The 25,035-nt window shown below is 47.6% G+C and overlaps 1 protein-coding gene across 1 annotated transcript in view; it reads right to left on the bottom strand.

The window, feature by feature from the left end:
- Positions 1 to 14,871: 14,871 nt before the first annotated feature.
- Positions 14,872 to 25,035, bottom strand: part of PKP2 (plakophilin 2) — a 63,306-nt gene continuing 53,142 nt past the window's right edge. Inside the window, 4 exon segments of the mRNA XM_083181071.1 lie at positions 14,872 to 16,806; positions 19,470 to 19,557; positions 20,016 to 20,205; positions 20,651 to 20,804. Coding sequence (XP_083037197.1) covers positions 16,744 to 16,806; positions 19,470 to 19,557; positions 20,016 to 20,205; positions 20,651 to 20,804 — 495 coding nt within the window. The 3' untranslated portion in view covers positions 14,872 to 16,743.

Below are 25,035 nucleotides of genomic sequence, written 5' to 3'. Positions count from 1 at the left end.
AGAAGCTATACGTAATCCTATGGCAGAGAGAGCGGAGGCATCGTAGTGGAAGGTAACAGATCATCTCATGCAGGGAGAACAGTGCGGATAATCAGCTGTAACTAGCGGGGCACCGAGAGCGAAGAGACGGAGAACAACACACATTGGCAATCTCAGTGTACACTAAATATGAGGACTCAAATACAGCGAGCCCCTTATCCCCAGAGTTACTGTACTCTGCCATCACTTACTTATGGGTGAGAGGTGACTGATGTTACATGGTCAGTGTAGTTCTGGATGGAGATGAATGTGTAAAAAAGACAAAGTATCTTGCCTTCTAGAGTAGCTGTAATGCGGCCACACCTTGGTCTGATGCTTGTACTTATGCTGCTCCATGCCCCCTTCGCCCCCTCTGTATCCGCGCCCTAGGAAGCACAGCTCTGCAGTGCTGTGTTTCCTGTCAGACGCTAGAGGTCAAATATGACCTCCAGCATCTGTCTCCTCCGAAGTGAGGAGTGTGTGCACGCACTGTGCAGGGGAAGGCGGCAGGCAACGGACACACGGGAGGGCGGACGGATGGCCACACGGGAGGGCGCAGGAGGGCACAGTGGTAGAAGGTGCCTGGCGGCTGACATGGGGAGCAGGCGAGCAGGGTGGGGAGCTGGTGGCAGAGCTCCGGCGCCAGGTGATATGTCTGCGCCCGGAGTAGGTGCTCCACCGGCTCCACCCTAGCTACGCCTCTGCCTAACCCTGTCCATCTCCCTGAGGCGGAGACGGACAGGGTTCCCGTCGCCCCGCCGACGGATATTGAGACTCGCGCGTCTCAGTCAGATGGTGAGGCAGGCTGCTTGAGAATCGCCAGCGCTGACGGACGCATCTGTAGGACGCCAAACGCATCTGACTGTGGCAGCCGGCACCTCCTCACTGCAGCAGACCGCAAGGTAAAGGCGCGCTCGCCAGGGCCCCACCTTTAGTGTCCTGTGCTGTGCTTCCCTCATCTGATGCTCTGTTCACTTCCAGCTGGAGGCTACGGGCCACTTGAAATGACAGCACGGGCCGCAATTGGCCCCTGGGCCTGACTTTGGGCATGCCTGAAATAGGCCAATTTAATCATTTTGCGTCTTCTCATCCTTCACCAGTAGATGGCGCCCTTTATCCATATATTGAGTCACCCAGCTAGTTACAGTGGAGAATAAATTACTGACTGATTTTGGCGTTTTACCAGTAGATGGCGCCCTTTATCCATATCACATATAACCCAACCACTTACTATGCAGAATGGGCTGTTATATATTGTGAGTAGCAATTAACCCTGTATATTAGCAGCACAATGCTATCTCTGCTTCTCTCTCATGCTCGCTGTGTATTGTGCTGTACACTCTCAGAATTTTGGGGTGCGCAGTACAGCACCCCTTGTTCTATTTGCTGTAAAATATGTCAAATACAATGGGATAAACTTTACAATCCTAACCAATGGGCGTATGGTGGACAATTGTGCAACACAGTTTTTAGCATTGCTGCCTCCCAGCACCGCGGCCATGGGTTCCATTCTGGACAGGGGTGTATCTGTGTGGAGTTTGCCTGTTCTCTCTGTGTGCTTTTCTTTTCACACACTCCAAAAACATCCTGGCAATTTTTTCTAATAAGTGTTAAAAGGAGAATAGATTGTAAGCTCCCTGGGGCAGGGACTGATGTGAATGATTCAGGTTACTATGTGCAGCGACAGTGAATGTTTGTAACCGTCCAGCCTCGTTTAGCAGTGAGAACAACACCCCAGGGCGAGAGAAGGGCCGCACCTGTTTCAAGCACAAGGTGAGGGGTTCAGGCGCTGTCCTTCTCACTGAGAGCTCCTGTGTGTCAGCAGCTGATGGACCCGTCTGATCCCCACCCATCATACAGACTGATATACTCACAATTACTCACAGACTGCGTCCACTCACAGCAACGAGGTGGGGAATTAGTGGTCGTGCCCAGACACATTTATCATGTCACCCATTGTGTGCGAATCCAGGTATGCCCCACGGGAGGGCGTTGAAGCCAGAGCCCCCCCCAACACGTCCCCAGGAGCGCTGTCATTTAGGGATTAGCTTTATATTCAGAGCTCATGTCGGCAAGAGGAAACCGGAGACCGTCGACGGGATCCGGTTATTATCTATACAGAGTAATGTGTCCTGGGACAAGTGCTGACACTCTTCTGTAATCCATGATATAGGCCCTTATTCTGGTTCACTCACAAAGGCAAATTCCTTCTCAAATGGACAAAACCATGTGCACTGCAGGTGGGGCAGAGAGAGTTAGATTTGGGTGAGTTATTTTGTTTCTGTGCAGGGAAAATACTGGCTGCTTTAGTTCTACACTGCAATATAGATCTCACTTTGAAGTAAAATCCCACCCAAATCTAATTCTCTCTGCACAAGTAACATCTGCCCCACCTGCAGTGTACATGGGTTTGTCCATTTGAGAAGGAATTTGCCTTTGCGAGTGAACCAGAATAAGGGCCACAACCGCTTCCTAATCTCTGATCTCCCATATAATAATACTCTCATGCTCTGCCTTTAATTTGACTCTACCTGTATAGTACATGAGCTGTTGTGCTTCGTGTTGCTGGCTTTTTAAGACATTAGAAAGTTTGTCCAATCTGTCTCCTCCAGTGCACGTATACTGTATATTGGGTGGCAAAACCAATTGCTCTCGTGGTTTTCTGTCATTAGTCTGCGCTGCCAAGATGGCGGTTCAGGAGTTCCAGTCCTGCTCTAATGGGGACACTTCCCGGTGGCGCCACAGAAGCGGTCACCAACAAAATGGCAGCTGGAGTCCACCTGCTGGGTAGATTAATGCCAGGGCTTATACCTTCATGTCTATATATTATTTTTAAAGGAATGGGAAGCTTTAAAAGCTGATTGGCTGGTACTTGATCTCTCTCCCTGTCTTGGTACATCTCCCCCAGTGTATCTATGTCGCGTGCGCTGTTGTACCAGATGTAAATGATTTTTTAGTGTATGTTACCGGTACTACCGTGGCAGAAGGAGCAGACGACAGGAGAATGCAGACTGGTTTAATAGTTTAAATCTGAATGGTGTCTTTCCCTGTTAATCTTTCCAAACCCAGGTGAACTCTTGTGCGGACGCTGATTATCTGTCTTTTAAATAATAACAGAGTCCACGGATTGGTCGCCGCTGCGGTTCCTCCCAGCTGTACTGTGACAGTTATTGTGACACTGCGAGACATTCCGCGTCACACGTTCCTGCCTCTCATTTGCATAGAATGCCAGCGGCTTTAGGGATTGGTTCATAACGTAAATAGGTTTCCTATTTGTGAATCATTGTTAGTAAGTGGCAGCACACAGGCCGGCCTGGACAGCCTGGTAAATATTACACAGTGTATGTGTGTAAGTGGACTTTACCCTCTATACCTGACTGGAGGACGCGCCTGACTTCTGTTATGTCGTACTGTACATGAATCACAGCTGCTGGGGATGCTCCAAATGTCTCATGTTCTGTTCGGCGCTGTGGAACCCTTGTGACGCCATTTAAATACATTTATATGGGGATATTCCAGGATGCTTTGTGTGGCTACACCCGGATCTGTCAGCTGCATAAAATGCGAATGTGCATCTAAATAGCTCCAATAGATGTCCATTATTATATACTCCAGCAGGGGGCACGTGCGTAACACGTCAATCGGCCCAGGTGAGTACTGGGGTTAGGGTTGGGCACCAGGGAGATGCAGTGGCGTAACTAGAATTTTGCACCCCTTGCCCCATACATTAATTACATATATATCCGCATGGAATCTGCAGAGACCCTGCGACTCTTTGGTGCCAGTCCCCCCCCCCTCCATTGGTACGGCACAGAGGTGGTAGTTAGGTTTAGGCTGCTGCGGGAGGAGGCGATAAAGGTGCCCATACACTGTGCGATGATTGTATACAATTTGGACTAGATCGCCTCACATTGCATAGGTTTTGCGATGAGATGAGATCTAGTACAAAAAGTATGTACAGCCCATAACAGGTGCAGTCATCACACCGTGTATGGGCATCGTAAGAGTTGGGCTGCGGGAGGAGGCGGTAAGAGTTGGGTTGCGGGAGGAGGCGGTAAGAGTTGGGCTGCGGGAGGAGGGTGGGCTGCGGGAGGAGGCGGTAAGAGTTGGGCTGCGGGAGGAGGCGGTAAGAGTTGGGCTGCGGGAGGAGGCGGTAAGAGTTGGGCTGCGGGAGGAGGCGGTAAGAGTTGGGCTGCGGGAAGAGGGTGTGTTGCGGGAGGAGGCGGTAAGTGTTGGGCTGCGGGAGGAGGGTGGGCTGCGGGAGGAGGCGGTAAGTGTTGGGCTGCGGGAGGAGGCGGTAAGTGTTGGGCTGCGGGAGGAGGAGGCGGTAAGAGTTGGGCTGCGGGAGGAGGGTGGGCTGCGGGAGGAGGTGGTAAGTGTTGGGCTGCGGGAGGAGGGTGGGCTGCGGGAGGAGGCGGTAAGAGTTGGGCTGCGGGAGGAGGCGGTAAAAGTTGGGCTACGGGAGGAGGCGGTAAGTGTTGGGCTGCGGGAGGAGGCGATAAGTGTTGGGCTGCAGGAGGAGGCGGTAAGTGTTGGGCTGCGGGAGGAGGAGGCGGTAAGAGTTGGGCTGCGGGAGGAGGGTGGGCTGCGGGAGGAGGAGGTAAGAGTTGGGCTGCGGGAGGAGGCGGTAAGTGTTGGGCTGCGGGAGGAGGCCGTAAGTGTTGGGCTGCGGGAGGAGGCGGTAAGTGTTGGGCTGCTGTAGGAGGCGGTAAGTGTTGGGCTGCGGGAGGAGGCGGTAAGTGTTGGGCTGCGGGAGGAAGCGGTAAGTGTTGGGCTGCGGGAGGAGGAGGCGGTAAGAGGTGGGCTGCGGGAGGAGGCGGTAAGAGTTGGGCTGCGGGAGGAGGCGGTAAGTGTTGGGCTGCGGGAGGAGGCGGTAATAGTTGGGCTGCGGGAGGAGGCGGTAAGAGTTGGGCTGCGGGAGGAGGCGGTAAGTGTTGGGCTGCGGGAGAAAGCAGTAAGTGTTGGGCTGCGGGAGGAGGAGGCGGTAAGAGGTGGGCTGCGGGAGGAGGGTGGGCTGCGGGAGGAGGAGGTAAGTGTTGGGCTGCGGGAGGAGGGTGGGCTGCGGGAGGAGGCGGTAAGAGTTGGACTGCGGGAGGAGGCGGTAAGAGTTGGACTGCGGGAGGAGGCGGTAAGAGTTGGGCTGCCCTCTCTCCTCATGTGCCTTTCTTAGAATATATAAACCACTGCCACCCTGATGATTGTTTCAGTGTCCTTTCCCCTGATGCAACTATCCATATTAACCATGTACTTGTCCTAAACTGTCTTGTGCTGTAATTCATTATGTTTTTTTGCTCATAACTATGCTCTGTAAAGCGCTGCGGAATCTGTGTGCGCTATATAAGAAACTGTTAATAAATAAAATAAATAATGCGGGAAGAGGCGGTAAGTGTTGGGCTGCAGGAGGAGGCGGTAAGTGTTGGGCTGCGGGAGGAGGCAGTAAGTGTTGGGCTGCGGGAGGAGGCAGTAAGTGTTGGGCTGCGGGAGGAGGAGGCGGTAAGAATTGGGCTGCGGGAGGAGGCGGTAGTGTTGGGCTGCGGGAGGAGGCAGTAAGTGTTGGGCTGCGGTAGGAGGCGGTAAGTGTTGGGCTGCGGGAGGAGGAGGCGGTAAGAGTTGGGCTGCGGGAGGAGGCGGTAGTGTTGGGCTGCGGGAGGAGGCGGTAAGTGTTGGGCTGCGGGAGGAGGCGGTAAGTGTTGGGCTGCGGGAGGAGGCGGTAAGTGTTGGGCTGTGGGAGGAGGAGGCGGTAAGAGTTGGGCTGGAGGAGGAGGGTGGGCTGCGGGAGGAGGAGGTAAGTGTTGGGCTGCGGGAGGAGGCGGTAAGATTTGGACTGCGGGAGGAGGCGGTAAGAGTTGGACTGCGGGAGGAGGCGGTAAGCGTTGGGCTGCCCTCTCTCCTCATGTGCCTTTCTTAGAATATATAAACCACTGCCACCCTGATGATTGTTTCAGTGTCCTTTCCCCTGATGCAACTATCCATATTAACCATGTACTTGTCCTAAACTGTCTTGTGCTGTAATTCATTATGTTTTTTTGCTCATAACTATGCTCTGTAAAGCGCTGCGGAATCTGTGTGCGCTATATAAGAAACTGTTAATAAATAAAATAAATAATAATGCGGGAGGAGGCGGTAAGTGTTGGGCTGCGGGAGGAGGAGGCGGTAAGAGTTGGGCTGCGGGAGGAGGGTGGGCTGCGGGAGGAGGCGGTAAGAGTTGGGCTGCGGGAGGAGGCGGTAAGAGTTGGGCTGCGGGAGGAGGCGGTAAGAGTTGGGCTGCGGGAGGAGGCGGTAAGTGTTGGGCTGCGGGAGGAGGCGGTAAGTGTTGGGCTGCGGGAGGAGGCGGTAAGAGTTGGGCTGCGGGAGGAGGCGGTAGTGTTGGGCTGCGGGAGGAGGCGGTAAGTGTTGGGCTGCGGGAGGAGGCGGTAAGTGTTGGGCTGTGGGAGGAGGAGGCGGTAAGAGTTGGGCTGCGGGAGGAGGGTGGGCTCCGGGAGGAGGGTGGGCTGCGGGAGGAGGAGGTAAGTGTTGGGCTGCGGGAGGAGGGTGGGCTGCGGGAGGAGGCGGTAAGAGTTGGACTGCGGGAGGAGGCGGTAAGAGTTGGGCTGCCGGAGGAGGCGGTAAGAGTTGGGCTGCGGGAGGAGGAGGCGGTAAGAGTTGGGCTGCGGGAGGAGGAGGCGGTAAGAGTTGGGCTGCGGGAGGAGGCGGTAAATGTTGGGCTGCGGGAGGAGGTGGTAAGAGTTGGGCTGCGGGAGGAGGAGGCGGTAGTGTTGGGCTGGGGGAGGAGGCGGTAAGAGTTGGGCTGCGGGAGGAGGCGGTAGTGTTGGGCTGTGGGAGGAGGCGGTAAGAGTTGGGCTGCGGGAGGAGGCGGTAAGGTTTCATGTTAAAATACTGGAAAACGTTGGGAATTTGACCGTCTGGATGGCGCTGTTGGCTCTCTGACCGCTGAGATATCTATCCCAACCCTTTGCAAACACAGATTATAACCGTTGGTAGTGATTATGGCTTAGAATGTACGATTACCTATTTTCATAAGTGATGCCCTTTCAGGCGGAGAGGAATCCTGTGCATTGTGCAGTAATCTGGTATTAGTAGGCTGGCAGCGGTGCACAGGGAGGGCCATTGTCAGAAACCAGTTGGACCGGTCCTCTCGCTGACACTCCTTATTTATGTTCCAGGTGTACAGGTTTCCACGACTCGGAGTTACCGTCCCTTTCTCTCTCTCCTAAGAACCTGGCAATGCCTAAAATCTATGTTTTGGGGCCATAGGAAATGTTAATAGGCGTCTGTCCTAATTGAGGCCAGTAATAGCTCTTATTAGCGGCTGTAACCCTGACATTATGAATTTATGGCCTACACTTTGATGGAGCCGGCTGTTAGAGAGAGCTTGTCGTGTGTTGGCATTTCTTGGGGTAGGACAAGTTGAACGTAATATATATGTGTGTGTGTGTGTGTGCCTCAGCCTGAGGCAGACCGTCCTCTTTCTGTAGGAATCCACCAGCGGCCAATCACTTCTGTACAGGTCACGTTGTTGTTCCTTCTGAAAGCCGTAGAAATCTATTGTAGGGTCCAAGTTGTCTCTTATTATTATTATCTTTCATTCCCATAGTGCTGATATATTGGATATTGGATATTAGTCTAATCTTATTGCACGGATGCATGCACACACGGTACCAGTAATTGCATGAAGAGTGGTAGTGGGGGTGGGGGGACTGGAGTACAGCGAGGAAACCCACATTAACACGGAGAGAACATGCAAACTCCACGCATGTACTAGCATAGGGGGCATCCAAACATTTTTTTTTTCTTGGAGTGTCGTGTAAGTGACTTGGAACGGAGGGCGGCAACTAATTTTCTCCCAATTACACCCCATAGCAGTTAGGTGCAGATTGTCCTCTGAATAAGAAACATTGGGGCAGATGTATTAAGCCTTAACAAGAGATAAATGTAAACGTCCAGCCAATCACCTGCTAACTGACATGTTACAGGCTGTGTTTGAAAAAAGTCAGTAAGGAGCTGATTGGCCGGACGTTTATCTCTCCTTATCACACTTACATTTATCTCTTGTTAAGGCTTAATACATCTGCCCCAGTAAAACTAATAAAAATGTCTATAAATTTAACCTTTTTCTTATTGATTTTAGATGTTAGTTATTGAAATGCTGCATTAATTAACTTTGGAGGAGCGACCATGACTGCAGGCGAGAGTCCCTCAGATAATGGCTGTGGTCGGTATTATCCTCGGGTTACGGTATCTCCCCTCAGATAATTATTATTATTATTATTATTACAGGTTCTTATATAGCGCAGCATATTCTGTTACAGTGTCTTATATAGCGCAGCAGATTCCGTTACAGTGTCTTATATAGCGCAGCAGATTCCGTTACAGTGTCTTATATAGCGCAGCAGATTCCGTTACAGCGTCTTTTATATAGCGCAGCAGATTCCGTTACAGCGTCTTATATAGCGCAGCAGATTCCGTTACAGCGTCTTATATAGCGCAGCAGATTCCGTTACAGGTTCTTATATAGCGCAGCATATTCTGTTACAGTGTCTTATATAGCGCAGCAGATTCCGTTACAGTGTCTTATATAGCGCAGCAGATTCCGTTACAGTGTCTTATATAGCGCAGCATATTCCGTTACAGCGTCTTATATAGCGCAGCAGATTCCGTTACAGGTTCTTATATAGCGCAGCATATTCTGTTACAGTGTCTTATATAGCGCAGCAGATTCCGTTACAGTGTCTTATATAGCGCAGCAGATTCCGTTACAGTGTCTTATATAGCGCAGCAGATTCCGTTACAGCGTCTTATATAGCGCAGCAGATTCCGTTACAGGTTCTTATATAGCGCAGCATATTCTGTTACAGTGTCTTATATAGCGCAGCAGATTCCGTTACAGTGTCTTATATAGCGCAGCAGATTCCGTTACAGTGTCTTATATAGCGCAGCATATTCCGTTACAGCGTCTTATATAGCGCAGCAGATTCCGTTACAGGTTCTTATATAGCGCAGCATATTCTGTTACAGTGTCTTATATAGCGCAGCAGATTCCGTTACAGTGTCTTATATAGCGCAGCAGATTCCGTTACAGTGTCTTATATAGCGCAGCAGATTCCGTTACAGCGTCTTATATAGCGCAGCAGATTCCGTTACAGGTTCTTATATAGCGCAGCATATTCTGTTACAGTGTCTTATATAGCGCAGCAGATTCCGTTACAGTGTCTTATATAGCGCAGCAGATTCCGTTACAGTGTCTTATATAGCGCAGCAGATTCCGTTACAGCGTCTTATATAGCGCAGCAGATTCCGTTACAGGTTCATATATAGCGCAGCATATTCTGTTACAGTGTCTTATATAGCGCAGCAGATTCCGTTACAGTGTCTTATATAGCGCAGCAGATTCCGTTACAGTGTCTTATATAGCGCAGCATATTCCGTTACAGCGTCTTATATAGCGCAGCAGATTCCGTTACAGGTTCTTATATAGCGCAGCATATTCTGTTACAGTGTCTTATATAGCGCAGCAGATTCCGTTACAGTGTCTTATATAGCGCAGCAGATTCCGTTACAGTGTCTTATATAGCGCAGCAGATTCCGTTACAGCGTCTTATATAGCGCAGCAGATTCCGTTACAGGTTCTTATATAGCGCAGCATATTCTGTTACAGTGTCTTATATAGCGCAGCAGATTCCGTTACAGTGTCTTATATAGCGCAGCAGATTCCGTTACAGTGTCTTATATAGCGCAGCATATTCCGTTACAGCGTCTTATATAGCGCAGCAGATTCCGTTACAGGTTCTTATATAGCGCAGCATATTCTGTTACAGTGTCTTATATAGCGCAGCAGATTCCGTTACAGTGTCTTATATAGCGCAGCAGATTCCGTTACAGTGTCTTATATAGCGCAGCAGATTCCGTTACAGCGTCTTATATAGCGCAGCAGATTCCGTTACAGGTTCTTATATAGCGCAGCATATTCCGTTACAGTGTCTTATATAGCGCAGCAGATTCCGTTAGTGTCTTATATAGCGCAGCATATTCCGTTACAGCGTCTTATATAGCGCAGCAGATTCCGTTACAGGTTCTTATATAGCGCAGCATATTCCGTTAGTGTCTTATATAGCGCAGCAGATTCCGTTACAGCGTCTTATATAGCGCAGCAGATTCCGTTACAGCGTCTTATATAGCGCAGCAGATTCCGTTACAGCGTCTTATATAGCGCAGCAGATTCCGTTACAGCGTCTTATATAGCGCAGCCGATTCCGTTACAGCGTCTTATATAGCGCAGCAGATTCCGTTACAGGTTCTTATATAGCGCAGCAGATTCCGTTACAGCGTCTTATATAGCGCAGCCGATTCCGTTACAGCGTCTTATATAGCGCAGCAGATTCCGTTACAGGTTCTTATATAGCGCAGCAGATTCCGTTACAGTGTCTTATATAGCGCAGCAGATTCCGTTACAGTGTCTTATATAGCGCAGCAGATTCCGTTACAGTGTCTTATATAGCGCAGCAGATTCCGTTACAGTGTCTTATATAGCGTAGCAGATTCCGTTACAGCGTCTTATATAGCGCAGCAGATTCCGTTACAGGTTCTTATATAGCGAAGCAGATTCCGTTACAGTGTCTTATATAGCGCAGCAGATTCCGTTACAGTGTCTTATATAGCGCAGCATATTCCGTTACAGCGTCTTATATAGCGCAGCAGATTCCGTTACAGGTTCTTATATAGCGCAGCATATTCCGTTAGTGTCTTATATAGCGCAGCAGATTCCGTTACAGCGTCTTATATAGCGCAGCAGATTCCGTTACAGCGTCTTATATAGCGCAGCAGATTCCGTTACAGCGTCTTATATAGCGCAGCAGATTCCGTTACAGCGTCTTATATAGCGCAGCAGATTCCGTTACAGCGTCTTATATAGCGCAGCAGATTCCGTTACAGCGTCTTATATAGCGCAGCAGATTCCGTTACAGCGCCTTATATGGCGCAGCAGATTCCGTTACAGCGTCTTATATGGCGCAGCAGATTCCGTTACAGCGTCTTATATGGCGCAGCAGATTCCGTTACAGCGTCTTATACGGCGCAGCAGATTCCGTTACAGCGTCTTATACGGCGCAGCAGATTCCGTTACAGCGTCTTATACGGCGCAGCAGATTCCGTTACAGCGTCTTATATAGCGCAGCCGATTCCGTTACAGCGTCTTATATGGCGCAGAAGATTCCGTTACAGCGTCTTATATGGCGCAGCAGATTCCGTTACAGCGTCTTATATGGCGCAGCAGATTCCGTTACAGCGTCTTATATGGCGCAGAAGATTCCGTTACAGCGTCTTATATGGCGCAGAAGATTCCGTTGCCCTTTACAATTGGAAACAACAGTGATTAAACAAACTGGGTAGATACAAACCGACAGAGGTAGGAGGGCCCTGCTCGCAAGCTTACAATCTATAGGATAATAGGAGGGATACATAAGGATAGGATTACATAGCATGGCAGTCCCACCAGATTACAGGACAGTCCTGATGGGATGCAATTAGATATGAATGCTACTGGAGGCTGTGTGGGGTTCCTGAGTATGATAAGCTCATACCTCCCAACTGTCACGATTTTAGAGGGACAGTCCCGATTTTCGGGTCCTGTCCCGCTGTCCCACCCGCGGCAGGCATTGTCCCGCTGCGGGGGGTGGCAGTTGGGAGACCCCCCAATCTAGTAGAATCGACGCTGTGCGCATGCGCACAGCGTCTATTCTCGTATGAAAATGAGGTCACGGCTAATTAGCATAAGCCGCACCCTCATTTGCATACGCCCCACCCCCTTTTCGGGCGCTCCTTATTTCTTCACGTCAAAAGTTGGGAGGTATGTAAGCTGCCTGAAGAGGGGAGTTCTCAGGGAACGCTTGAAAGTATGGAGACTAGAGGAGAGTCTTAATGTGCGTGGAAGGGCATTCCATAAAGTGGGTGCTGCCCGACAAAAATCCTGCGTGGGAGTAAGTAATGAGTGTGAATGAGAGATGCAGATCTTGTGCAGAGCGGAGAAGTCGGGGGGGATATATTGTGAGATAAGCATAGAGATATAAGTCTGTGTAGTCAGAGTGATGGCTTTGTATGTAAGTAGAAGTATTTTATAATGAATGCGGTAATATACAGGCAACCAATGGAGGGACTGGCAGAGCGGATCACCAGACGATGAACCTCCAGCCAGGAAAATCAGCCTTGCAGCTGTATTCAAAATGGATTGTAGTAATGAGTCTTTTCTTAGGAAGACCGGTAGGAGGCCATTGCAATAGTCAATGCAGGATATAATGAGTGCATGGATTAGAGTTTTTGCAGTTTCTTGTGTAAGGTCTGGAAGAATTTTGGATATGTTTTTTAGAGACAGATTGAATGTGAGGAATGAAGGACAGTTCAGAGTTGAGGATGACCCCTAGGCAGTGAGCTTGTGGGGTAGGATTAATTGTTGTGTTCTCAGCAGTGATGGAGATATCAGGTTGGTGACTATTCTCGGCTGGTGGGAATATAATTCATTCTGTTTTGGAAATGTTGAGTTTGAGGTGGCGAGATGACATCCAAGATGAGATGGCAGAGAGACATTCAGAGACACGGAGCAACACTGATGGTGACAAGTCCGGGGAGGATAGATAGATTTGAGTATCATCCGCATACAGCTGATACTGAAATCCAACAGAGTCGATCAGTTTCCCAAGTGAGGAGGTATAGATTGAGAAAAGCAGAGGACCTAAGACTGAGCCTTGTGGTACTCCAACGGACAGAGGTAGTGAGGAGGAGGTAGAACCAGGGAAGTGAACACTGAATGGCTGTGGTTGGTATTATCCTGGGGTTATGGTATCTCTCCTCCTCAGATACTTTACCTTGGATAGTGACCATGGTCTGTATTATACTTGGGTTACGGTATCTCTCCTCCCTCTTAGATACTCTCCCTCAGATAATGATTAAGGTCTGTATTATCTTCAGGTTCTGGTATATTTCCTCCTCCTCAGATAATGGCTGTGGTCTGTATTATCCTCAGGTTCTGGTATCTTTCCTCCTCCTCAGATACTGTCCTTTAGCTAATGGCGCTGATCTGCATTAACCTTGTGTTATGTATTTCTCCTCCTCCTCCTCAGATACTCTCCCTCGGATAATGACTGCGGTCTGCATTATCCTCAGGTTATGGAATCTCCTGTGCTCTAGCACATTAGCCCGGTGTTATGATGTAGTAATGCTAACCACTATGCTACAGGGTTGCACGTCTCTTATAATACGTTCTGGGAGCATAAAAGCAGAGCGGAGTTACATTGAGTTGCTATTTACTCGAACATTTGTAACTTTAGGACTCTCCACCTCTGTCATTTCCAGGCAGCGGATATTTCAGGTCCTCTGTGCACCGCTACGACGGGGTTCTTCAGGCCTAGCGCTGGGTGTACAGAGGCTGTGCAGACATCGGGCATGTACAGTAGTAAAGGACATTTTATGAGTCACTTGTGAAAACAGCTTTTGTTCTACAACATTCCTGAGAGGTCTAAGTACCCACTACTTACATGTCTTCCAGGTGAGTTATTGTCCAGATAATCCACCTCACCCCCTCACCCCCCCCCCCCCCCCTTACCAGCATATAATGGCAGCGCCGGCAGTTACATAAACCAGATGCAAACGCTGAGATCCTATTCCCAGGCTGAGCAGGAATTACTCATACAGGGAAAGTAGACTCATTAATTAACCTACAAGAGACTTCTAGACCTCTTCCTATTGCAACATACTGGAGTTAGAGGAAAATGCATGTGATTGGCTTGTGGTCTACTAGGTAACAGAAATGTTTCACTAAATAAAGCACCACATTCAATGATAACTCCAGTCCAGTGGGGAATAACTGAGGAGTCGCAGTCAGCAGAAGCCTCCATCACCGCAGTCTGTGTGTTCCCGCTATATGTCTACAATAATGCATTAGTCATGAAAGTCCCCCTCTAACTTTTCCCGCTCGGAGGCGGCCATTTTTTTTATTGTGACGTATTTGGTCTGCACCGCCCCAACCCCTGGATCAGCGGGTCTGTCCGCAACCCCACCTATTAGCGGGTATGCAACCGCCCCCCCCCCCCCCCCCTCGGCTTGTCTGCAGGTCTGCACCGCCCCAACCCCAGGATCAGCAGGTCTGCCCGCACCCCCCACCCCCAAAGCAGCGGGTCTGCCCGCAACCCACCTGCCACAGTAGTGGGTATGCCCAGCCAGAGCGGCGGGTCAGCACGCACCCCTCCCTTCTCGCTGGAGCAGCGGATATGCCCCCCCCCCCGAAGTAGCGGAGGGTCTGCCGACGCCGCTGATCCATCGGGGGAGGGGGGGTGCGGGCATACCCCTCTGCTCTGGGGAGTTGCAGGCATACCCGCTACTTCGCGCGCGGGGGGGGGGGGGGGGGGGGGTTTGCTGCCAGACCCGATGCTCCGGGAGGGGGGGAGGGGGTAGGGGTGCGGGCTTAGCCCCTTACGACGGTGTGAAGAGCGCCAGGGGGGCGCGATGAATCACCTAGTGTGTGTGTGTGTGTATATATAACTATATATAAATACTCTTCACCTCCACGAGCTGAAGTACTGACACTGACCACTAGAGGCCACTCAATAGACCAAATTACTTCTTTGTGTACTAAAAGGTGTCATAACAGAAAGTGAAAGCAATTTTTGCAGGGTAATTTCAAACTTTGGATTTGGAGAGAGGGAGCTGTGAAGACAGAGGTTGGAGATAGGGGTAGGAGAGTTTTTTGGGCTAAAAACTGTCACAGCTCAAATTGAAAGTAAAAACTGCCACAGCTCAAAGTGAAAGTATATTTCCCGGTAATCACCTCTGCAACTTGGAGTAACATATTATACACAAGGCAAAAACTTTGGCATTGTCACAAATCTTTATATTAGTGTCATATAAATGGTCAAACACAAATGTCAGTATAGACGCAGCAAGTGATGTCATTATAGCAAAAAAGAAATCAGCCCTGGACAAGATATAAAACAAACTTAACATCAAAGTCCTAAAACTATCAGACCGTGTGGAGCAACATAGTCATCGCCAACTGTAGGGTCATCTAAGACCGACACAGCGGCTGCACAGGCGGAATGCTGTGCTGTGTGTCATACATGTGGCAAATACTTAGTATCATGTCTACCATAAGGCCATACCCACCTTGTCATTGCCAACGCCCCTGCCTATTGGTGCGCCCACCCACTGGCTCCACCTCCTTTGGAGTCGAGCACACCTATTACCCTACATAACAATTGGCCCTTTGGCAGTGTACTCTAATTCCCTTAGTGCAATAACCATCAGAAAAGTACGCCATTGTCTAACATTTGGCATCTTGCCGGATGTGGTCCGACGTCTATAATTGGGACCGGCGTCTCAAGCTTACTTTCTATCTGCCCAGTGAATTAATAGCAGTAGTCTCAACCAGACACTTCACTAATATTAACCAGAAGCCCAGTCAGAGAGGGCCTAGCCAGAAAGGTATTGGAAAACAGGGCCTTATCGGTAGTCTGTGAATGAAGATTTTGTTTCATAGAGTGCTCATTGGTTAATAGTTATCAGAATGGGGGAGGAACTAAACTATCAGCAACACACCATTGTACATGGTTTAATGTTGGGTTACAATAGTTCACGTGGGCAAGTAACAGAAAGATACCATTATAACCGCAGCCTGTTTCCAGAGGGATACTCTTTGGAACTGGTAAGATGCAAAGGGGGTACGCAGCTCAATTCCAATTATCCCAGAAACCCGTGCATGACATGGCAACTGTATTCCACATTCTATTTTCTATTGACGCTCTCAATTCTACATTCGCAATGTCCGATCTGCTTTCCCAAGTAATCACATCCTAACACGTCTTACCAATACCACCAGTCGGTACCGCACACGTGGCTTGTGTCATCTAAACATCACCTACCTCAACTCATCAACTGCAATTCTGGGGCGTCGCTTTGTTCACAATTATATAAAAAAAAAAAAAAAACATCCAATTTCCACATTGAAGTCATTTTTGGGAAAACTTTTTTTTTCCCGTTTTTCGGAAAAAGTTTGACTTCGCCGAGGAAGTTTTTTTGCAGATCTGTCTTGATACGCCATAAAAGTTTGGTTACATCATTGTAAGCAAAGTGCGAGCATCATTGCCTTGCACTGTGTCTCGATTTGCTAATCCCAAAACCGCTTCATTAGAACCAACCCATTGGTTTAGAATCCAAAACACTAGCTTTCTATTGGTCTATCATGGCAAGTACTCTGTTTAGCATCTACATGTTTACTTCTATAGCTGGATGGACAAGGTGTTGGTTGGTCTGAGACGCGGAGGATCTTGGGAAAACTTTGACGTGGTGTCCAGCCATATCTACTTACAGCCAGTTTCCGCCTAGAATTTGGAATCTCAATGTCCTTGGATAATAACTAAGCCTCTGACACAACAAACAATTTTACATCTTTTGAACTCTAAATGATTACATTGTTGCTAGGGATGCACGAGGTAAAGAAACGCGTTGGGTTGTGCTATGATATAAAACGAGCTCAGCAAAGAAAAGCATATGGCAGACACACATAGGATATGCCGAAAACGTCCTCCCCTTCCCAAACGGTCCGGTCAGTGATTTTCCAACATAACAGACCAAAAGTGTTCGTTAATTGGCTTCATGTAGGCAGTAAGCAGGGGGCAAGAGGCGCTTCTAAATGTCTCTGTATCTGTTGGACTGGTCTAGAGGAAGACCTCCATTACTGGGGTTTCACAGAGAATGATGAGCCTTCGATGTCTTGGGATTGACAAAATCTGTCTTCTTGTATTGGGCCTGGGGGAGTGAGTGAGAAACAGGTAAATTATCTCTGTAAGTTTACTAAGCGTCCCCCCCCCCCCCCCCCCCCCCCCCCCCTGCATGCTTATATTTCAGGATTGTCTTTATTTGGAAATAAAATCAAGTTTAACTAAGTTTCAGCCCTTAAACTATTTTATATTTGTCAATCTGGCAATTTATGGCATGTAAAATAATTGCCTTGAACAACTGTATTATGTTCATTATAATATGTATAATGTTCAATCATATTCAGAACATCTAGAATATCATAAGGTCTCACCATTACATCTCATCATAAGTTCTCTTCATCATATCTCCCCATGAGGTCTCACCATAACATCTTACCATAACCTCTACCATTACATCTCACCATAACATCTTACCATAACCTCTACCATAACATCTCACCATAAGGTCTCACCATAACATCTTACCATAACCTCTACCATTACATCTCACCATAACATCTTACCATAACATCTCACCATAAGGTCTCACCATAACATCTTACCATAACCTCTACCATTACATCTCACCATAAGGTATCGCCATCATATCTCACCATAAGGTCTCACCATAACAACTTACCATAACCTCTACCATTACATCTCACCATAAGGTCTCGCCATCATATCTCACCATAAGGTCTCACCATAACCTCTACCATTACATCTCACCATAAGGTCTCACCATAACATCTTACCATAACCTCTACCATTACATCTCACCATAAGGTCTCACCATAACCTCTTACCATAACCTCTACCATTACATCTCACCATAAGGTCTCGTCATCATATCTCACCATAAGGTCTCACCATAACATCTTACCATAACCTCTACCATTACATCTCACCATAACATCTTACCATAACCTCTACCATTACATCTCACCATAAGGTCTCACCATAACATCTTACCATAACCTCTACCATTACATCTCACCATAAGGTCTCGCCATCATATCTCACCATAAGGTCTCACCATAACCTCTACCATTACATTTACCCATAAGGTCTCACCATCATATCTCACCATAAGGTCTCACCATAACATCTTACCATAACCTCTACCATTACATCTCACCATAACATCTTACCATAACCTCTACCATAACATCTCACCATAAGGTCTCACCATAACATCTTACCATAACCTCTACCATTACATCTCACCATAACATCTTACCATAACCTCTACCATTACATCTCACCATAAGGTCTCACCATAACATCTTACCATAACCTCTACCATTACATCTCACCATAAGGTATCGCCATCATATCTCACCATAAGGTCTCACCATAACATCTTACCATAACCTCTACCATTACATCTCACCATAAGGTCTCGCCATCATATCTCACCATAAGGTCTCACCATAACATCTTACCATAACCTCTACCATTACATCTCACCATAACATCTTACCATAACCTCTACCATTACATCTCACCATAAGGTCTCACCATAACATCTTACCATAACCTCTACCATTACATCTCACCATAAGGTCTCGCCATCATATCTCACCATAAGGTCTCACCATAACATCTTACCATAAACTCTACCATTACATCTCACCATAAGATCTTACCATAACATTTCACCATAAGGTCTCACCATAACATCTTACCATAACCTCTACCATTACATCTCACCATCATATCTCACCATAAGGTCTCACCATAACATCTTACCATAACCTCTACCATTACATTTCACCATAAGGTCTCACCATCATATCTCACCATAAGGTCTCTCCATAACCTCTACCATTACATCTCCCCATAAGGTCTCATCATCAGATCTCACCATCAGGGCTCACCATCACATCTAACCATAACCTCTACCATCACATCTCCCCACAAGGTCTCACATTCACATATAACCATCACATCTCTCCATAAGGTCTGCTCATCACATCTAACCATAACCTCTACCATTACATTTCTCCATCACATCTCACCATAAATTGCACCATTACACCTCCCAATAAGACCATACCATATCATGACACCATAACATCTCACAATATTATAGCACGATAAAATCCCACCATAATATCTCACCATCCCATTTCCCCATAAGATCTTCCGATTTGACCTTACATCAAATGTCACCATAAGATCTCACCATCACACCTAACCTTAACATCTCAAAATAACTTCTCACCATCATCTTTGGTATAACATCTTGTCATAACTTCTCACCATAACATCACACCTCATAATCATACCTCACCATGACACTTCACCATCACACCTAACCATAACATTTCCCCATACCATCTCATGATCACATTTTGCCATAACATCTCGTAATAACTTCTCACCATTACAAATAACCATAATATCTCGTCATAACTTCTCACCATGACATCTCACAATTACATATCATCATACCACATCACCATAACACCTTACTATACCACGTCACCATCACATCACCATAACACCCCACTATACCACATCATCTTCACATCACCATAACACCTCACTATACCACATCACCATAACACCCCACTATACCAAGTTCGCAAACATTTTCATCTCCAACAACTTCCTTAAATAAATGAGAATTATCTCTTGTTAGTATCCGGAGCTGCAATAAGTCGCAGTTTGTCCTATTGGTGCAAGGCCCTTATCCAGATTTCTTACCTTCTTATAGGCAGTATGGAGATCCTGGTGGGACCACAGGTTGTACAGCACAAGAGAAGCCGCTTTCCCGGTTTTAGTTGCCAAAGTGCTGAAATATTTAAACATCAGCAATAAGCAGAAGATACTGAAATTACTCAGAACACCACATACTAATACAAATATGTAACACAATGTGGTATATACGAATGCTAACTTCGCTTAGTCTACAAAGTGCAGTGCAGGATATACAGGATCAAAGAAAGGGCTCTGCATTGCCGCCTAGTGGTTCTGTATGGTCCTGCAGCTGCAGGTTTTTTTGGGTGGTCAATTCCAGCAATCATACGATAATTATTTTCTGCATCACTTACTTCAATAACTATTAGCTTAACTTAATGTCATAGTCGTTACCATCATCAAAGTTACCGCGCCTCCCGTTCTTTTTACATAATAGATGCGGCTTCTGAATCAATCAAACGTGCTCCACATAGAACGTCCCAGCACCCCACTCCCCTAGCATGACCCAGAAGGGTTCCTCACCCCGAGGACATACTCTCCTCCTGTTCTCACCTGTCGCTCAGGCTGATATTGACGAGTTTCTGGACCCCTCCATTCTGTAAGAGGGACCTGGCGTTGTCAGAGCTTTCGGAGATCAGGTTGTTGAGTACGTAGCAGATGGACGCAGAGGTCTCGTTGGCGATATTGGAATCGGGAGCAGAGTCTGGCAGCGCCCGCACCAAGTCCGACATCAGCTCTCTGGCTGGAATATACAGAGGACGTAACATTAACATACAGCAAAAACCTACAGAAGAAATGTGTTTTGTTACTATGAATCCATGGGGTCGTCCGGATAGTGAGCCAGGCCGCCATCTTTTTGGGTGCAGCGGTCACGTGTGATGTCACACCGCCACCAGGACTGCAAACGGTCCGGACATGCCTATGTTGTCTGGAGTGCAACACTGAATTGCGGACCCCTGCCGGCCCTTAGAATGCAGTTGCATTTTAAGGGGGCTTGGGACTACACGGTATTGTTCCTGCTTTCAGATAGATCGCATACACAAGGGACAGTGCCGCTGTACGTGTGAAGGTGGAAAGCCCTAATTAGGAGTACGGTTCATTTGGTCGACAGTAAAAAGGTCCAAGTCATGTCTAGATAACGGAGCAGTTGGTACCACTGGGCTCGGTCTACTAAGCGCTGCACTAACCGATCTCATTGTGCAGCGAGGAATTGCGAGACATGTTCCTCAGGAGCGAGACAGCCGTCCTCTTCACCCCAGGATTGCTGGAAGACAGCAGGTTCCGGATGTGCTGGAGACCGCTCTCTCTCTGGACAACCATCTGAGCCACCGAGAAAGGCATCTGTGGGAGATACAGGAGGCCGTAAGCTGCGGGGATACAGTATATAATTCTAGCGGTGCCCCGTATTACTGTATATAGCTCTAGCGGTGCCCGTATTACAGTATATAGCTCTAGCGGTGCCCGTATTACAGTATATAGCTCTAGCGGTGCCCGTATTACAGTATATAGCTCTAGCGGTGCCCGTATTACTGTATATAGCTCTAGCGGTGCCCGTATTACAGTATATAGTTCTAGCGGTGCCCGTATTACAGTATATAGCTCTAGCGGTGTCCGTATTACAGTATATAGCTTTAGCGGTGCCCGTATTACAGTATATAGCTCTAGCGGTGCCCCGTATTACAGTATATAGCTCTAGCGGTGCCCGTATTACTGTATATAGCTCTAGCGGTGCCCGTATTACAGTATATAGTTTTAGCGGTGCCCATATTACAGTATATAGCTCTAGCGGTGCCCGTATTACAGTACATAGTTCTAGCGGTGCCACGTATTACAGTATATAGCTCTAGCGGTGCCCGTATTACAGTATTTAGCTCTAGCGGTGCCCGTATTACAGTATATAGCTCTAGCGGTGCCCGTATTACAGTATATAGCTCTAGCGGTGCCCCCGTATTACAGTATATAGCTCTAGCGGTGCCCGTATTACAGTATATAGCTCTAGCGGTGCCCGTATTACAGTATATAGCTCTAGCGGTGCCCGTATTACAGTATATAGCTCTAGCGGTTCCCGTATTACAGTATATAGCTCTAGCGGTGCCCGTATTACAGTATTTAGCTCTAGCGGTGCCCGTATTACAGTATATAGCTCTAGCGGTGCCCGTATTACAGTATATAGCTCTAGCGGTGCCCCCGTATTACAGTATATATCTCTAGCGGTGCCCGTATTACAGTATATAGCTCTAGCGGTGCCCATATTACAGTATATAGCTCTAGCGGTGCCCGTATTACAGTATATAGTTCTAGCGGTGCCCAGTATTACAGTATATAGTTCTAGCGGTGCCCGTATTACAGTATATAGCTCTAGCGGTGCCCTGTATTACAGTATATAGCTCTAGCGGTGCCCGTATTACAGTATATAGTTCTAGCGGTGCCCGTATTACAGTATTTAGCTCTAGCGGTGCCCGTATTACAGTATATAGCTCTAGCGGTGCCCGTATTACAGTATATAGCTCTAGCGGTGCCCGTATTACAGTATATAGCTCTAGCGGTGCCCGTATTACAGTATATAGCTCTAGCGGCGCCCGTATTACAGTATATAGCTCTAGCGGTGCCCGTATTACTGTATATAGCTCTAGCGGTGCCCGTATTACTGTATATAGCTCTAGCGGCGCCCGTATTACTGTATATAGCTCTAGCGGTGCCCGTATTACTGTAAATAGCTCTAGCGGTGCCCGTATTACAGTATATAGTTCTAGTGGTGCCCGTTTTACAGTATATAGCTCTAGCGGTGCCCGTATTACAGTATATAGCTCTAGCGGTGCCCGTATTACTGTATATAGCTCTAGCGGTGCCCGTATTACAGTATATAGTTATAGCGGTGCCCGTATTACAGTATATAGCTCTAGCCGTGCCCGTATTACAGTATATAGCTCTAGCCGTGCCCGTATTACAGTATATAGCTCTAGCGGTGCCCGTATTACAGTATATAATTCTAGCGGTGCCCGTATTACAGTATATAGCTCTAGCGGTGCCCGTATTACAGTATATAGCTCTAACGGTGCCCGTATTACAGTATATAGTTCTAGCGGTGCCCGTATTACAGTATATAGATCTAGCGGTGCCCGTATTACAGTATATAGCTCTAGCGCTGCCCCCGTATTACTGTATATAGCTCTAGCGGTGCCCGTATTACAGTATATAGCTCTAGCGGTGCCCGTATTACAGTATATAGCTCTAGCCGTGCCCGTATTACAGTATATAGCTCTAGCGGTGCCCGTATTACAGTATATAGCTCTAGCGGTGCCCATATTACAGTATATAGCTCTAGCGGTGCCCGTATTACAGTATATAGTTATAGCGGTGCCCGTATTACAGTATATAGCTCTAGCGGTGCCCGTATTACAGTATATAGCTCTAGCCGTGCCCGTATTACAGTATATAGCTCTAGCGGTGCCCGTATTACAGTATATAGCTCTAGCGGTGCCCATATTACAGTATATAGCTCTAGCGGTGCCCGTATTACAGTATATAGCTCTAGCGGTGCCCGTATTACAGTATATAGCTCTAGCGGTGCCCGTATTACAGTATATAGCTCTAGCCGTGCCCGTATTACAGTATATAGCTCTAGCGGTGCCCATATTACAGTATATAACTCTAGCGGTACCCGTATTACTGTATATAGCTCTAGCGGTACCCGTATTACAGTATATAGCTCTAGCGGTACCCGTATTACAGTATATAGCTCTAGCGGTACCCCGTATTACAGTATATAGCTCTAGCGGTGCCCGTATTACAGTATATAGCTCTAGCGGTGCCCGTATTACAGTATATAGCTCTAGCGGTTCCCCGTATTACAGTATATAGCTCTAGCGGTGCCCGTATTACAGTATATAGCTCTAGCGGTGCCCGTATTACAGTATATAGCTCTAGCGGTGCCCCTATTACAGTATATAACTCTAGCGGTGCCCGTATTACAGTATATAGCTCTAGCGGTGCCCGTATTACAGTATATAGCTCTAGCGGTGCCCCCGTATTACAGTATATAGCTCTAGCGGTGCCCGTATTACAGTATATAACTCTAGCGGTGCCCGTATTACTGTAAATAGCTCTAGCGGTGCCCGTATTACAGTATATAGCTCTAGCGGTGCCCGTATTACAGTATATAGCTCTAGCGGTGCCCCGTATTACTGTATATAGCTCTAGCGGTGCCCGTATTACAGTATATAGCTCTAGCGGTTCCCGTATTACAGTATATAGTTCTAGCGGTGCCCGTATTACAGTATATAGCTCTAGTGGTACCCCGTATTACATTATATAGCTCTAGCGGTGCCCGTATTACAGTATATAGCTCTAGCGGTGCCCGTATTACAGTATATAGCTCTAGCGGTGCCCGTATTACTGTATATAGCTCTAGCGGTGCCCGTATTACAGTATATAGCTCTAGCGGTGCCCGTATTACAGTATATAGCTCTAGCGGTGCCCGTATTACAGTATATAGCTCTAGCGGTGCCCGTATTACAGTATATAGCTCTAGCGGTGCCCGTATTACAGTATATAGCTCTAGCGGTGCCCGTATTACAGTATATAGCTCTAGCTGTGCCCGTATTACAGTATATAGCTCTAGCGGTGCCCGTATTACAGTATATAGCTCTAGCGGTTCCCGTATTACAGTATATAGTTCTAGCGGTGCCCGTATTACAGTATATAGCTCTAGCGGTGCCCGTATTACAGTATATAGTTCTAGCGGTGCCCGTAGTACAGTATATAGCTCTAGCTGTGCCCGTATTACAGTATATAGCTCTAGAGGTGCCCGTATTACAGTATATAGTTCTAGCGGTGCCCGTATTACAGTATATAGCTCTAGCTGTGCCCGTATTACAGTATATAGCTCTAGAGGTGCCCGTATTACAGTATATAGCTCTAGCCGTGCCCGTATTACAGTATATAGCTCTAGCGGTGCCCGTATTACAGTATATAGCTCTAGCGGTGCCCGTATTACAGTATATAGCTCTAGCGGTGCCCGTATTACAGTATATAGCTCTAGCGGTGCCCGTATTATAGTATATAGCTCTAGCGGTGCCCGTATTACAGTATATAGCTCTAGCGGTGCCCGTATTACAGTATATAGCTCTAGCGGTGCCCGTATTACAGTATATAGCTCTAGCGGTGCCCGTATTACAGTATAAGCTCTCACGGGCAGGGCCCTCTCTCCTCATGTGCCTTTCTTAGAATATATAAACCACTGCCACCCTGATAATTGCTTCAGTGTTCTGTCCCCTGATGCATCTTTCCATATTAACCATGTTATTAATAATAATAATAATAATAATAATAATAGTTAGTATTTATCTTACGTCCCCATCACCTATAACTGAGGAGTAGGAATGTGGCTGCAGACATAGCGCAGGACCCCTGTCTGTGCCAGCGTGTACCATGCTGCCAATGGCATTTCCCGGGGTCAGCGGTCAGTGACCGGTCATTAGGCTGATACTAACCAGAACACTCTGAGTATAAACAGAACAGGGGGCTGGGGGTGTCAGGGTGTCTGTCATCCCCTCCTGTCTGATGGGAGCAG

This window comes from Crinia signifera, chromosome 4, assembly GCF_055691185.1.
Source record: "Crinia signifera chromosome 4, ASM5569118v1, whole genome shotgun sequence".
In the NCBI taxonomy this organism is placed as follows: Eukaryota; Metazoa; Chordata; class Amphibia; order Anura; family Myobatrachidae; genus Crinia; species Crinia signifera.
This window is presented reverse-complemented; position numbering and strand designations above follow the sequence as displayed.